Raw genomic sequence first — 16166 nt, 5'->3', positions numbered from 1 at the left:
TTTGATCAGTGATTTGTTCTAATTTTAGGGACGATCTTATTTTTTTCACACCCAATTAATTTCCAGGAACCCAGATCTCTTTTGGACTGTACCAACTTTGAATATCACTTTTTCAGAGGGGTGAGATGTTGTTGGAGTTTTTGTTGCCGTTGTTTTTGTTGTTATTCTATTTTTCATAAGGACCTTTGTAATTATATTTCATTATTTTCCGGATAATCTAGTAGGAAATATTTGCAAACTGTGTAATCTCTTAGAATTGTCTGCTTTATATACATATTTGATTAACTACTTTACACCCCTTCATCACCACCATTGTTTGTAGTGGTATCACCCTCACCGTATTTGCATATCTGGCGGGAGTGGACCACGTGGGTACCAGCTGGTGCGGCTATATAGAGGGGGGCATGCGCTGTGACCGGACAGCGAGCCTAGGACCCCGCCTCTGTTTTTAGAGAAAGTCGAGCTATCCCGGGGGCATCCACAACTGTTCACTGGAGCCAGGAAGCCCGCCAAGATCCACAAGGTAGGTTTGGACTCTTCTTACACATTCCACAGTCGCCACAAATGTTGCATCTTTCTCCCCGATGTGGCGAACTTGTTGACAGCTGGCGTGTGGAGCAAATATGTAGCCATTCACGGAAACTCGCCGTGGCGAGTTATTTGATACATCGCTGACGGGGGATCCCCTCTGGGTCTCCCGCCCGTTTTTCTTGTAACCACCCGGGGAAAACAAATGTAAACATTGCGCTCAAAATGTTACAAGAAACTCCAAACAAAGCAGCCTTTTAAGAGCACCCTGTATGAATGTTAAGGTTATAGTTCGTACAAACATTACAACTGTACGTAGAACGTAAGATATTTACGATCATATGTGTTATGTGAACAGGGGCCATGAATTTCGAACTGAAACTCTGCCCCATTTTAATCCAGCATTTAATGCAAGGCTGGTAGCAATTAGAGTGTTTCTGCCTCTATCTAGTAAGGTGTTAGGTTATTATGAGTTCGTCCTCGCTAAAATACCGTGGCATTACCCTCCTTTGTTTACCTACGTGAGGTCCATAATTTCTGAGCCGTGTTGTCGCAAATGCTTGAGGTCACAAGTAAGTCTTCTTTTTTTTTTAAACGAGCGTGTTCGGCAAAGCGTGACAACAAAACAAGCTCTTAAGAACAGCCGAGTGCTTATCCTTCGTGAAGTCTATCAAAAAGCAGTGCCCCTTTGTGTTAACTTCTCCGCCCTTGCATTTGATGACCAGCGAACCGTCTCTTGGCTTGTTAAGCCAAGGAGGTTGAAAGACCTCCTTGGTTAAGCCGACACAACAAAAGTCACTCAAGGCCTCAAATCACAGACTCAAGCTGCATTCTCTTAAAGTCAAAGTCAAAACATCATGATCAAAACCTTCTTGACGAAAATTCCACTGAAACTTAGTGAAAGCATAAACAACACAAAGAAACCAAGGAGGTTGAAAAAGAAACTGTGCCATTCTCTATCTTGTGTTTGGATCACCGAATCAATTATCATCACAAAATCAAGCTTCACAAAGTGTTCTCTCGAAGTCAAAGTCAAAACATCAACTGATCAAGTAATAAAACCTCCTTGACGAAAATTCAACCGAAAGTAACAACACAAAGAAACAAGGCCTACCCTGTTGTGTTTGGATCGCCGAATCAGTTCTCAAGTATTTACCTTTGTCACAAACACACAAATGAAAGCCAGCGGTAGGACTTACGAACGTTTATTCAACACAAATATGAAGAGGCTCTCGAGTGCTGAAAGCTGGCCAAATACAAGTGACACAGAGGGCCTGTTTAGCCACAGAGTCCTGACCCCATTGTTACAGCTGGGTGGGTAACATCTGTATCAATTTCCACTCCAGACATCTTGTATTTATCAAATGATGTATCATTTTCTCTGCATATTTAAGTAGCCATTTATGGGCCAATAGAATTTGTGAAGAGAGAGCGTCAATCTTGTGTTGTCAGTGTCAATGGTTGGTGTAGGTTTCTCTAGGCATGCCACAGTCATGGGCCAAAACAAATCTGTATACAGGTTTTGGAGTCAAAGGGTAAATTTTGTGTGCCCGTAGTTGCAGTTGTCGAACAATTCTAGACATGAATACTAAGTAGTAAGAAGTGACAATGGTGTACAACTACAAGATTTGACACAATTTTTGCAATTAAAATACACACTATGAGTACAAGTGTACACAAGTATTTGTTGTGTAGTTTAGGGGTCATAAAATTCCCTTCCCCAACAGAAAATCAAATAAAGTCTGTTTACTTTTATAAGCTGACAGTCTTTTGATTGTAAAAAAAAAATTGCTAACAAAAGTTACCTTTCTTTCCTGAGTGATATTACCACTAAATAGATCCTTATTTAAACTGTTGGCCACAATGCCTTTTACAGCATGCCATGTGTTAGTTCTCATACTCAAAACTCAGCAAGCTATTTTACTTCCCTTCATGCCATATTAGAAGCCCAATTTGTTTGTTGTGACAGGCCCTTGTTCTGGTTCCGTTCTGGAACATGTTTCCGTAGAGTCATCACTCTGTTGCTAGGTTACCGAGGCTGCAATGTAGCAGTTTTTATTGTGGCAGTTATAACCAGACCTGCTGTTCAGTGCAACATATTTATTGCCCGCCATATGCCCGCCCTCAGCTTTTGATTGCCAAAACCCACACTGGCATTTACGCTTGATTGCCGAGGAATTGTAGCAACCTTGGCATCTGCGCTGTGTAGCCGACGTATCGCCACTCTGTATCGAATCCGCGGCCGGTAAGTCTCGGATTAAAGCTTGGAGAGGGGAATACTTGGTCAGTGCCTAGCGATGTGAGGACCACAACACATCTGTACTTTGTAGTTTCAGGTGTCATTCAGGCATTCTTCTTTATCTAGGGGAAATAGAGTGGTAATCTTTTTTTACAGTGTTGCTATCTCCGTAATGATGGACTGCAGTAATTTAAAATCCCTGGCTGCCATGGTAGACCATGTACCCACTCTCCGCTTATCTGTTTAATAGGTTAAGCTAGATATTGAGGACGTGCGCACATAACTACAGCACACTGCAGTACATAAAGGCATTCTACTTAAAAGCGTCGCAAACATTGTAAACGCTGTTTAAGGAGTCTTGACCACGCCTTGAGCACGTTAAAGAACCCGCCCCATTTCTTGAGAATAGTTGGCTTACGCCTTGGTGCGTGAAAGCATGAACCATTGAGTTCGTTACACAGCTTGTTATACATGTCAACTTGAACTTGAAGTAGGAAGCTTCAAACTCAAAGTGGTGTTTTGTGCCATGGGACAGTTTGCCAGTTCACTGGTCATGTGAGTCAGATTCAGAAACTTTGTTAAAAGGAATTTTCTTTAAAAAAAGAGACATTAAATGTTCAACCTCTTAAAAGTAAGATCATAAATTCTAGAATTGATCCCTAAACTTCTTAAAACATTTTATGGCTTAGCAATCTAAGTATGCTGCAATACAGTTAACATTAATGACAGGAGTTTACGAAATATCACCTTGTTTGAAAAACAATCGCCAATTGTTTGGTCTTGTCACATTTTGGTAAACAAAAGATCTGAAAAAGAATTTAGATATTTACTCAACACTTATGTTGCAATCTAGCAACATTACCTGACTGTGATTCGAAGATCATTTCCTGTCATTATGAAAAACGGGCACAAATTCTACAGTGTAATTTTACAGCAGCGTGTGATTGTGTACACTTCGGTCATCAAGTCCATGTTGACAGAAGTTTGTTTCTCGCTTAGCATGACAAAGTGCGAAGGTTGAATGGCGGGGCCAACAACAGGGAGTCATATGTTGAACCCCCATTGTTTGTATGTGACATTATTAAACAGTCGGAGGGACGGAGTGGAGACAGGTGTGTACACATTCCTGAAACGCTGCCGGGACTCGAACCAGGGACTCCTGTCCCAATTAAGGCTGGAGTGGCGTCCACTTTAGGCTTTAACGTTACATGTACAAGGGTTGGTCAGAATAAGGAAGTAGAGAGGGGGTATGAGGTTTTGAGTTTTATGGCAAATGAAGCAAAACTTAAGCAAAACACAAGGGTCTGCATGGGGGGGGGGGGGTCATGAGTCCTGACAACGCAATTTAGAAGACCACACACTAAAATAAAAAAAAGGAAGGAAAGTACACAGCATTTGGTCACCTCACTCAAAATTTTGTGACTAAGAGTCAGAACTTTCCCTACGAAATACGGAAAAATCATAATAGGCTGCCTACACCTGACGGAAAAGAGCATATGATATAGACCCTCTAAAATGTGCTCGTATTGATATCTGATCAGTTGTTAGGATATCAAGGCCATCACGATATATGTTATACAACAGTTCAGGTCATGGTCCATGTTTCGATCCAAACAGAGGCTTTCCCACCAGAAAATCATTAGAATCAATTTTATAGGTGCATAAGTCATCCGCAGGGGATATGACAAATATTTGTTAGTATCCATTCATCGATGCATTGATTTTTAACAGAGATATCCTGGCAAAGTATTTTCCAACTCTAACCCTAGTTCACCTTAAAGTTTATCCCTTGGGTAACCTATATCCGTTGTTTTGCAAAACAGTATTTAGGCACAAGCCGATGGTTGCAATATACTAAAAATATTGCAATTTGAAACCAACGTCTGCCGACGTGATATCCCCAAATACCCTGTTTTTAAAAGCAACAGATATAGGTTACCCAATGGATAAAAGTGAACTGGCGTTAAATTCACCTCCCCTAAAAAGCAACTTCATTCAAATTAGACTCCTGTATCAATCAGTTTAGACAATGAATAATCTCCTTTTTCACCCTTACCTTACCACCTGCTTCTGTAAGTAGCTTCTCCAGCCCACAAAGTCTCCTACCTTTGTATTTCAACTCCTTTCCTGCCAACATCTACACAATGTACATGTATTGTAATAACTACCTTCCAATTACTACCTGGGCTCCTTATACACGCTGCCATGAAGATGGCAGTGAGTGTAATTAATTAGGGGACCAGGTAACAATCAACTGTAAAGAGCCCAGGTAGTAATCGTAAGAGGATGGTACCCAGGCAACATGTATTGATGTAACTAATGAAGCCAGAAAAAGTGGTGTCTGTATCAGTATCAGATATAGCTGATATGAAAACCTTATGTTTGTGCAATGGGATCAGTCCCAGTGGACCAGTATTTAAGGCCTTCTGGGATGAACGAAGATTAGCTACATCAAACATCCCATTACCTGTTTTCTAGGGACACCTGTGGCCTCGTTTAACCTTCTCTCTGGCAATATTTACCTTTACCAAGAAGGTTATGTTTTTGTCAGCTGCTTTGTGTGTCTGTAAGTCCGTATGTCTGTGACCCCGACGACTCAAAAATGCCTAGATTTTTGGCCACCAAGTTGCATAGTATGGTACTGCAGTGGAACTGCTGGTTTCAATATATTATGTTCTGGACAAGCTATGGTCAGAATTTTTGATTGACAGATAGCTCTTACGGTTGGGAGGAAGTGACATAAGTTTGGGCCTTCTAGCAGCTTTCCATAGAACTGCAGGTAGCTTTATTTAAGTTTCAGACTTTGAGCAGGATACGTCGAGAAAGGATGAAGTGAATTTTTATGATTTTTTACCTGTAAGTAACATTGACGAAGACTGATGTATTGGTGTTAATTTACATTTTAGCCATGCACCATAGACTTACTGAATATACAAAGCCTACAGGTGGAAGAGGGTCAATATTTCATTCAATGTCAAGTTTACAGTCTCGAAATGGTCACGAAATGGCAGTTTTTTTAAAAGCATTGCTTGTTGTCAAAACAGTACGATATTATATGAATTGTTGGGAACTGACATTACGCTGAGCGGATGTTTCTTGTGCTACAAAGTCATTAGTTGTTCAAAACGTGATGGTCACAGAATGGCAAGATTTTTTCAAAGCAGTACATGTTGTCAAAACAAAAGCAAATTGTTGGGAAATGACTGTGCTGAAAGGATGTTTATTATGCTGCTACTAGTTGGTTAGGGACCGTACGGCGTTTAGTGAGGGGGGAGGGCCGGTCGCCAGAGGGTCGGGTCAAAAAAATTTTGCATGGCCCTCCCCCCAGGTAAATTTTTTTTTGCTAGGCCCTCCCCCCAAGACAAAATATTTTTGCTTGGCCCTCCCCCCTCCTATCAACTTTGAAAAAAATATTCAAGACGCCAATAAAACACTGCGCTCCCGCATACTTTTTCATGATTTTCATCGAGAAGCAGATCTCCCACCCCTAGTAAAAAAAGGAAAACAGAATGGCTCAAAATATCTGCTAAATAGAGGGATAAATATCTGCTTCATAGAGGCATAAATATTTGCTTTATAGAAGCTATTTCATTGTTTTGATATTAAAACAACACCTAAAAAGCATTTGTACCTGGATTTCTAGTAGATTTGCGCCACGAAGCGGCGCGCGCCCCGCTCCCTAAATTTACGTATTGCAAGCTCGCGGGCCTGAGCGGCTTGACGGAAACTATTTTCAATTTACATATATTTTGGACTTTTTCTTGGTTCTGTTGTGGTAATAACTTACAGAAATCGGGGGAAAAAATGAAAACCAAAACGACAGCACGATTCGACTTCCAAAACTGTAGTGGGGAGGGGGGCGCCGACGCGTGACGCTGATTTTCCCACGGCGGGGTAAGACCGGTCGCCTCTCTCTAGCCGCCGGCGGGCGTGAGACCGCAGACTTGCAGGAGATCTTTTAGAAATGCCACGCTTTTTTTGCCACGATTTCCTGCATTGCTTTTTTATGGGAAAATTTGCTGGTTAGATGACATTTCTAAAAAAAATACGAGGGTTTCAAGTTTTTGAGAACGACGTTCCGAACACCATGTTCGGCGCCAAAGGCATGAAGAATCGCAAGGTAGGTCCGGGAGAATTTTGAAATCTTGACCCTCTTAAAAGCTATTTCCTTCAGTTTGAGGAGATATTTTGCTGACAAACAAAGCTAACTTTAATAGCATTTCAATTTAGAAATACAAAATTAAATCCCCCCCAAACACATTATCACGATGTCGGTCATCAAAGGTGCGAGGCCGGTCACGTCAAAAGGAAACCAGGGAAATTTGCAAATATTTACCCTCGAGCTCTGAAACGCCATTTCTTACATTTTGAGGGCAATAAGACAGGGGTAAATTTTGCTGGCAGACTAATCTAGAGTTTAATAACATTTCTGTGCGTGAAGAAGGTTTTCGAGGGCGTCATGCATAAGCCCCACCCCCTCCCTTTCGCATTTTCACTGTATCCCGAGCGCCAACCTCGGGCGATCCCTTGCAGAGGTCCAGAAAAATTTTGAAATCTTGACCCTCTGAAACGCCGTTTCTTGGATTTTAAGGGACATATTTTGCTGGCAGACCAAGCTATTTTTTTTTTGCTTGGCCCTCCCCCCAATTAAAAAAAAATTTGCTAGGCCCTCCCCCTGGCAAAATATTTTTTTGCTTGGCCCTCCCCCCCCTGGCGACCGGCCCTCCCCCCTCGCTAAATGCCGTACGGTCCCTTACCTTTGTCTGCCAGATGAGCCTTGGGTCATGGGACCTTCTTGCTGTGTGTAGCAATTGTGTAATCTCTGTTAGACAACTGTTTGTACCATGACATATTGTCAAAGAAAACTCAGGAAAGGTATTAAAACGGAAGGTTAAACTGCAGTATCTTAAAAAACTGCTAGGGGGTCCATTATTGAATGTTTCATTGTCATACATGTGTATCATTGTCTATCTGAAGCTCTAGTTATGCTATCCAACAAACAGACATACAGACAGACAAAGACTCACACACATGCACACACACATAAACACACACAAACAAACACACACACACACACAATATGCACATACATACAGACACACACAGGCACACAAACACACACATATATACACACACATACATGCAAACTCATGCACACATACAGAAAACACATAAGGTGATGAAACCTTAACCTAGGAAAGGGGACAAACAGTTAAGTGCAGGGCTTTTGATCCTTTCTGTCCTACAAATCCAAATTATAGTCTGAATCAGCATATATTACCGGTAAGTACCGTAATTAGCTTTAAGTTCGCGGTGATCGAATTTCGTGGTAGAGAGAGTGTTTTCGCAATATTGTTATAGTCACAAATTGTACCATAATGCAACGACAGACAGGTACATTTTCTATAATGTTGGGGGGGGGGGGTAAATTGAAAATTACAAACGACCATGAAAATTCCAACAATTACAGTGTATTTTCCAGTGACAGTATCATCTCCAAGGTGCGCATAATTGTGCTGACCTCTGAGTGATCACGTCAGCCCATCTGCTGGTGTGATTATCTGTCATTAGACAAATTACAGGTGGGGGGGAAAGTCTGGTAATTACATTGATGTCAGATGTCTACTCAACACTGGGGGTGGATCATTACGTGTACTGTGAGGGGTGTCCCTGTAGGTCAACTGGTAGTCTCACCTTTCAGCCCCTGGTTTCACATTAGTTGGTAATGTTCGTTCACCTTTATCCGCGGGGTAACCTATATCCGTTGTGTTGCTAAACAGGGTATCCAGGGATATCAAGTTGATGGACGTTAGTTTCAAATTGTGATATTTCAAATTATTGCAGTTTCAGACCACCATCTGCTGACATAATACCCCTAAATACATCGTTCTTTAAAAGAACGGATAAAGGTTATGCTTCAGATAAAGGTGAACGAGCGTTAAATTCTGGTTCAATCCTGGGTAGGGCATTTTGGTTGGGGCTGCACCTGTCTTTGGGAAGGGTCGTAAAATGGGGGTCCCATGTTAGAGCAGGTAACCTGGTACCTCGAGCAGATTAAGGGGGAAGGGCTAGCAAATCCTCCCTGTAAAATTACCCTGCTACTGAAACAGACAGGAAACTTGCTGACCTACGCGTCGCTAGTTTACAGATAACAACTATTTTGTGATGTGAAAGGTGTGGTTCCTTTTTTATTGCTTTGTTGAATAATTTATCACTCAAGTTTTGTCAATATGAGCTGTTTCACTGTTTCCAACATTTTGAGTATTCCTGTTTCAATTAGCACAATTACTACATGAATTTTGTGACGTGAAAGGTGTGGTTCCTTTTTTATTGGTTTGTTAAATAATTTATTACTCACATTTTGTCAATATGAGCTGTTTTCCTTTTTCCAACATTTTGAGTATTCCTGTTTCAATTAGCACAACCTAAGTCCTTTAACCATCTTTACCCCTCCCCCAGAGAACAATAATGATCCCCCCTACTGTAGCTGTACCACCCCTCATGATGATTACATCGGCAGATCAGGTTACGAGATAACACCAGGGACTGTCCTGTCCTGGGCAGGTGATTGGACGGTAATTGGTGGTGGGAAACTTTGGAGGACATTCTCTAAGGCACAATCTACACACAGTTTTTCCCGATATCGGCGAGAGCTTTTTTTCATCGTCTAGATAGAACTACTATATCGCCATTACGATATCTGGAAAATTTCTCCCGAAAGGTCTGGACCATTCGTACGATACCTTACCGATAGCTTAGCAGGGGTCCCCGACAGCTTCGCGCGCGTGTAAATGCTTCCCGACTTCGGGAAGGCTCATTAGCATATAACGCCATTTGGAAAATCGCGCTATATGTTTATGACTGCAAGCGCCATGGGTGTCCAGCCCCCTACGTTCTAGATCCCTCCCGACATCTCCACAGATATCGGTAAAAACTGTGTGTATGTAGATTGGGCCTTAATTTGCTCACATGTCTCCCTTGTTGATTGGTCCATTGCACCTTCAAAGACATCAATATGCTTTTGCTTTCTGTTTTGTTCTTACATAAAATGTTATTTATGCTATTGCTACGGTAACCTCTGAGAAAAATGTTTTAGTGTTCATGTGTGTCACTGTCCTTCTGACTCTAGAAGGCCAAAAGTAAGGTGGATTGTCTGATGTTTTGTTTGTGGGTGGGTCTTGATAGGACCTCAAAATGATTCGATTTTGTTCCCCCATAGCAGCTTGTTTTATCATTTTTTTCATCAAGTTATAATTCTGTATCTGTATCTATATAGCCGGTATAACTGCCATTCGGCGTAACACGAGATAACACCAGGGACTGTCCTGTCCTGGGCAGGTGATTGGTTGGTAATTGGTGGTGGGAAACTTTGGAGGACATTCTCGTAATTTGCTCTCATGTCTTCCTTGTTAAGGCTTAGGTCACATTTCCAAACCGGGGCCCGGACGGGATGTTAAGAAAAGAAAAATCAAAATATATACCTAGAAATATGCACATATTATGTCCATGAATCTTATTTTGACATTTTGTGTTTTTGATGTCTTTTGTATCATTCTTATTGCTCCCGAAAGCTGCCCGGCCGGGCCCCAGTTTGGAAATGTGATCTAAGCCTAATTGGTCCATTGCACCTCCACAGGTATCAATCTCTTTATATGTTTTTGCTTTCTGTTTGGTTCTTTCAGAAAATGTTGTTTCGTCTATTGCTACTTCCGTAAAAATGTTTTTAGTGTCCGTGTCGTGTTCTTCCCTCTGTTAGCTTGAGAAGGCCTGGATGGGTTGTCTTGATGTTTGGTATGTGGGTAGGTCCTGATCGGACCTCAAAATAATTAGATTTTGGGCCCCCTAGCAACTTGTTTCACCATTTTTTAAATAGTTATAATTGATTATATTTGTCAGTCTCCCCTCTGAAAATAGACTAATGCAATGTACTGTAAGTAGCTAATGAATTATGTATTATGCACCTGTGCATTTGTTTACTTACCTACGCTTTGTCAGTAGACCATCCTAAGAGGTGCATGATTGAAACCTTAATGACACAACAGGAGCCTGGCTAAAAAAAAAACAGACTTTAATAAGTTGATTTGGCAACTTAAATATTGATTGCACTTACACTCTGCAAGTGCAAATATATAGCTATTAATGATATATAACAATAAAGGTGTCCTAGCTGCGATGTAGTACACATGTACTTGTATGCTTGTATGTTATCCTATAGAAATGGTAATTATTTGAGAGAGAATCTTTCTAATAATTGCAACTTGAAACGATAGCGACAAACCATTACAAAGAGGGAAGGCAGCACGAAAAGTGAAAACGTACAACAAAAGAAAGAGAAGGACCATTATATTACCTCCATTCAAGTCCTAAAGAGTCTTTCGTTTGCACATTGCAGAAAAGCATGGCTAACCTTAAATCTGTGTCTGTCAATGCGACTCATGGGGTGGAAACTTCTCAGCCGTCAGTTACAATGGACGGGAAGCGTTTTTCTGGTGACGAAATGCCATGCCGCCAAATCCTCGCATTCTTCTTGCCAAGGTCCAGACTTAGCAACTTTGTGGCGGCGCATAGCTCAGTACGCGGTGGCAAGTCGACCGTGATGACACTAACTCAATAATGCTTTCCTGGAGGTTTTGGCCTTCAGATTCCTTTCAGTGCAAGAATGTCATGACCTCGTAAGGTTTAGTACGGAATGTCACCTATGCTAGAACAAGATACCAAGCTTTTTAGAAAGTATTCTATGAAGCTTTGAAGGATCTTGAGTAATTTTGACAGTGCGTCTCTGCTAGCTAGGCAGGTAGGGGAGGCCAGGTCATATTATGACTTGGAATGTCACCTATGCTACATGTGTACCACAAGTTAGCATTGCTTTTAAGAATTTCAAGAGAGCAACTTTGTCAGGCAGCTATGAGAACCCTGGTATTATTTCTTAACATTTCATTTCATTCATTTTCATTTTATTTATTTAGCCAGGTATACACAATTGACCTGGAATGTCACATATGTTACAACAAGGTAGCATTGCTTTTCGGAAAGGATTCTACGAAGGATAGTGCACAGAAGGAGAACTTTTAATATTGTGTACATGAGTTCAGGTCTGCAAAGCCTTCCCATAGCCTTCCCATAGAGTAACTTGACTACCGTCACTCCCAGCACCATCGGTTGAACCATGGGAGGTTTACGACAGACTTTTGAAAGTGAAGACGAGAAAGGCCGCAGGGCCTGATGGGATCCCAGGGAAACTTATCAAAGAATTTGCATGTGAACTGAGCGCGCCTCTGGCAGATATCCTGAACGCCTCCCTCCATCAGGGTACCGTACCTGAAGAGTGGAAACGCGCCGTTGTGGTCCCGGTGCCTAAGACGAAACCTCCCTCGGTCAAAGAACTGCGACCTATTTCTCTGACGTCTTTGTTAGGCAAAGTTGCCGAAAGCTTCATCAGTCAATGGGTATTGTCGGACATTAAATCTGAAATCGACCCCCAGCAATTCGGCTGCCTGAAGGGTCGATCCACCACCCATTGTCTGTTAGACCTTACGAACGACTTGTTCAAGGCCTCTGACAGACCTGGTACCCTGAGCTCCCTGGTGTCCACGGATTACAGTAAAGCCTTCGACCGTGTGAGTCACACCTTAGCTATTCGCCGACTGACTGAGTTGGGATTACGGCCATCTCTCGTCAAATGGATTTCAGATTTCCTCACGAACAGGCAACAGGTGGTCCGTTACCACGGTGCCCTTTCTGAATCTGTTTCTGTAACCTGTGGTCTGCCGCAAGGAACAATTCTTGGCCCCATCATATTCATTGTTTATATAAACAGTGCAGCACGACAAGCCCTGTCCAAGAGATGGAAGTTTGTGGATGACTTGAACTTGCTGGAAATTAGAAACTCGTCATCACAACCTCCGAGTATCCAACAGGACTTAACTGACCTGACCACATGGTCCCAGGAAAGCCAGATGGTGCTCCATCCGGGTAAATGTAAGGTTCTCCATGTCCAATTCAGCATGACTCCACGCCCTCCTCCCCCGCTCAAGATCAACGAAATTTCTCTAGTGGAAGTAAGAGTCATGAGAATACTCGGTCTCTACCTACAGTCTGACCTCAGATGGAACGCGCACGTCGACCACACATACAGTAAGGCAAGTCAACGCCTGTTCTTACTGCGCAGACTGAAACATTTCCACATTTCGAAAGAAGACCTTGTTGCTGTGTACACTTCCTACATTCGCCCAGTTACTGAGTACTCAGCCCCTGTTTGGCACCCAGGGTTAACCACACAGCAGAGTAACAAGATCGAACGTATCCAGCGCAGAGCGGTACGTATCATCATGGGACGCGACTACACCAGCTACCGAGATGCATGTACACAGCTTGGCCTTCCATCACTCCACTCCAGGCGTTCGAATCTGACTCTTCGGTTTGCACAATCTCTCTTAGTCTCCGATCAATTCCGCCACTTCCTACCACCCACAAGAAAGAGCGTCAGTTGTCGACAAACCCGCTCTGCCAACAAACTGGACATTCCCAAGTGCAGAACTGAACGCTATAGGTCTAGTGCCATTCCGTACATGGTCCGTCTACTCAACTGCAATGCCCCCATGCCTTAATCCTGCCAGTATTGTACGCCGCTAATTTTCGTTTATGATATTCGCTGGTCGATATCATGTAAATATTTATATTCGTACCTAACTGATTTTACAAGTACTTCTATTTTAATGATTTGCCTTGTTGGGCATTGACCGAATGCGTTTGTTTTATTGTGCTATTGCAACTGCAATTCAGCCGTTAGGCTGCGAATGTATGCGATATGTTCTTGTTCAATAAACCATTACTACTACTATAATAACTTTGCCAGGCAGTGAGCTAGGAGTCTTCAAGCCTGGTATTAATCGACCTGCTGCTATTATTCAGGGATTAACTCTTTGTGTTTGTTTTCCCATAGAACTGGTGAAGAGCTGCTAAGGTCGACTGGTGCCCTACTTCTCCCGCATAAGTCGCTCCTGCTACAGAAGAGTACAACAGGGAGGGTTGATCAACAACTGTATCCGATTCTGTATCTCTATTAGCCGGCAGAACCCGAGTGAAGAGCTGCTAAAGTTGACTGCTGCCCTACATCACGCACATAAGTCGCTCCCGCTTCAAAATATTACAACAGGTAGATACGGGAACGTCTGTATCTGTGTAACCGCCCTTCGGCGTAAGACACTACCATGGGGTTTGACATCGAGAGATTCGTCGGGACTGTGAACGAGGGGCTTCTGTGCTGCGTTTGCCGGGACGTGTTGGAAGACCCTCTCCAAGCGCCTTGCGAGCACGCCTACTGCTCCACGTGCATCCACGGCTGGCTCGTTCACGACCGGATCTGCCCAGAAGACCGACAGCCCCTGAACATCACGCAGCTACGGCCGCTTTTCCGCTACATGAAGAACGATTTGGACAGGTTACAGATCCGCTGTATTAATGCCCAGCACGGCTGTACCGTCGTGTGCGAACTAGAAAACATCTCAAAACACGAGCGGGAGTGCGGGTTCGTGACCGTCTGCTGCCCGAACATGGGCTGCTCGACGATCGTGGAGCGGCGAAACCTCGACGTGCACCTCAACGTTTGCGACTTCCGTTGTAAGGAGTGTCCGCGCGGATGCGGCATGCAGATACTGAATCACGATGATGCCGAACACAACTGCATCGCAGAGCTCCGAACGGAGGTCGAGCTTCTCCGCGCGGAGATGATCTGTAAGCTGGAAGACCAGCGGAGAGAGATGGAGTCGCGCTTGGACTCGCAGCGCCGCCACATGGTTCAGCGGGAGGGCTTGCTACAGGCAGAGGTCGACGACTTGAAAGGACAGGTTAATGAAACTCCGATTCCTCAACTTTAGTCGGTTCACGAACACCACCTTGCCATACTGTATTAACTGTATCAGGTGATCTTGTCTGTATCATAGTGCATTGCAATGTAGCTCTTAGGTAACAACGATGTAACGTCAACTCTCTTGACTCGTCTGGGTGCTATAATACCATCATATGAGAGAAGACAATTTTGAGAAGGCCTCTATAACAATGTTTTTTTTTCTATGTGGCAGTATTATGGCACTTGGCAGTTGAATTATGAGTGTTCTTATTACCTTACTTTGATGAAGGTTAAACATCTAGGTAATAAGATATGCCAAAAAGCAGTTATATCTGACTGTTTCCAAAATCATATCCAGTTGCTTGAGTAACTACTTTGTGCCGGATGTTACCTTATCTTACTGAGGTACAATCTAATGAACCAGTTTGTCTCATCTCTTCCCATCCCAGGTGACCCGCATCATGCAGGAGATGCGGTCCCTGATGGAGATGGAGCGGCAGCGGAGGCAGGACCTGGAGCGGGCAGAGCTGGAGAAGAGGGAGCTCATCGAGCTGATCAAAGGTATCCCCCGCGAGGGGTCAGAGGGCATCAAGAGCGTTACCTGTAGTCGCTGCAAGAGAAGCGAGAGGATAACGATAATATAAGGTTAGATGTTACCGCTGTTATGTGGTGTGTCGTGCGGTTCGTCCTAACACGTTCTTGTAGCCTGGTATCCAGCCGTATTATGGCTTTTGAGTCTCTTCTGTCCTCTACAAAAAGTATTTGCGGAGAGGACAGACTCGGGAGCTATAATACGGCTGTATACCAGGCTAACGTTTTTGTTGGCAAATCTCTGCATGCCCTTAGTACTAACCTGTAGCATTGGTGTTTAGTGTTCCATGCCTCTGACACTTCTTTTGTCAGTAAGGCATTTATTTGGCCAGTTTTATATTTGTCATGCCAAAACCCACCACCACTTGAAACAGTTGTCAAACTAGCCACGTTTTTGTTATTTCCAAGCAGAGGTTTCGGTCAGGGGGCTAGTAGTCTGAGTGATCCCGATTTCTTTCGTTTCCCTACGTCCACAAAAGAAATTGCAGCCACTGTACTACTTAGTACTAGCACTCAGACCAAAACCTCTTCTTGGAGAGTACGTTTTTCCAAGGTTGTTTCTATCGAAACCTCCTTGCTTTTTCCTTCTTTATTTGTAACTGATTGCAGATGTCACCCATGCTAAATGACAGGGATTTCAACATTCAGTATGGTAGCACATTCTTTAAGCACATCTTTCACAAACCAAAGTCTGGCATAACAGGTGGTCTTTCTATTCAAAATTATAGACTGAGGTTTCAACATTGTAATTCAGGATAGTAGCACATTCTTTCTGCACGTCTTTCACAAACCAAAGCCAAGTCTGGCGTAACAGGTGGTCTTTCTATTCAACTTGTAACACCAGAAAAGAACTTAAGTAGCCTTAGTTCTCTTGTTCCACAACATTTTCTGACCTTAATTACTGCTATTGTCACGACAGGTGAATAAGGTGACGCCATGTAACTTGACACTCAACTTTGA

At 43.0% G+C, this 16166-nt stretch overlaps 1 protein-coding gene across 2 annotated transcripts in view; it reads left to right on the top strand.

Moving 5' to 3' along the window:
- Positions 1 to 350: 350 nt before the first annotated feature.
- LOC118417753 (RING finger protein 151-like) overlaps positions 351 to 16166 on the top strand; it is a 28553-nt gene continuing 12737 nt past the window's right edge. The window contains exons 1-4 of one of the 2 annotated variants that reach the window (XM_035823455.1): positions 375 to 523; positions 10339 to 10403; positions 13710 to 14613; positions 15065 to 15260. In XM_035823455.1, the coding sequence (XP_035679348.1) occupies positions 13978 to 14613; positions 15065 to 15259 (831 nt within the window). In that variant the 5' untranslated portion in view covers positions 375 to 523; positions 10339 to 10403; positions 13710 to 13977 and the 3' untranslated portion in view covers position 15260. Of the gene's footprint in view, positions 524 to 10338; positions 10404 to 13709; positions 14614 to 15064; positions 15261 to 16166 lie in introns of both variants that reach the window. The other variant, XM_035823454.1, reaches the window with a different exon arrangement.

Source organism: Branchiostoma floridae, chromosome 6 (assembly GCF_000003815.2).
Source record: "Branchiostoma floridae strain S238N-H82 chromosome 6, Bfl_VNyyK, whole genome shotgun sequence".
NCBI lineage: Eukaryota > Metazoa > Chordata > Leptocardii > Amphioxiformes > Branchiostomatidae > Branchiostoma > Branchiostoma floridae.
This window is presented reverse-complemented; position numbering and strand designations above follow the sequence as displayed.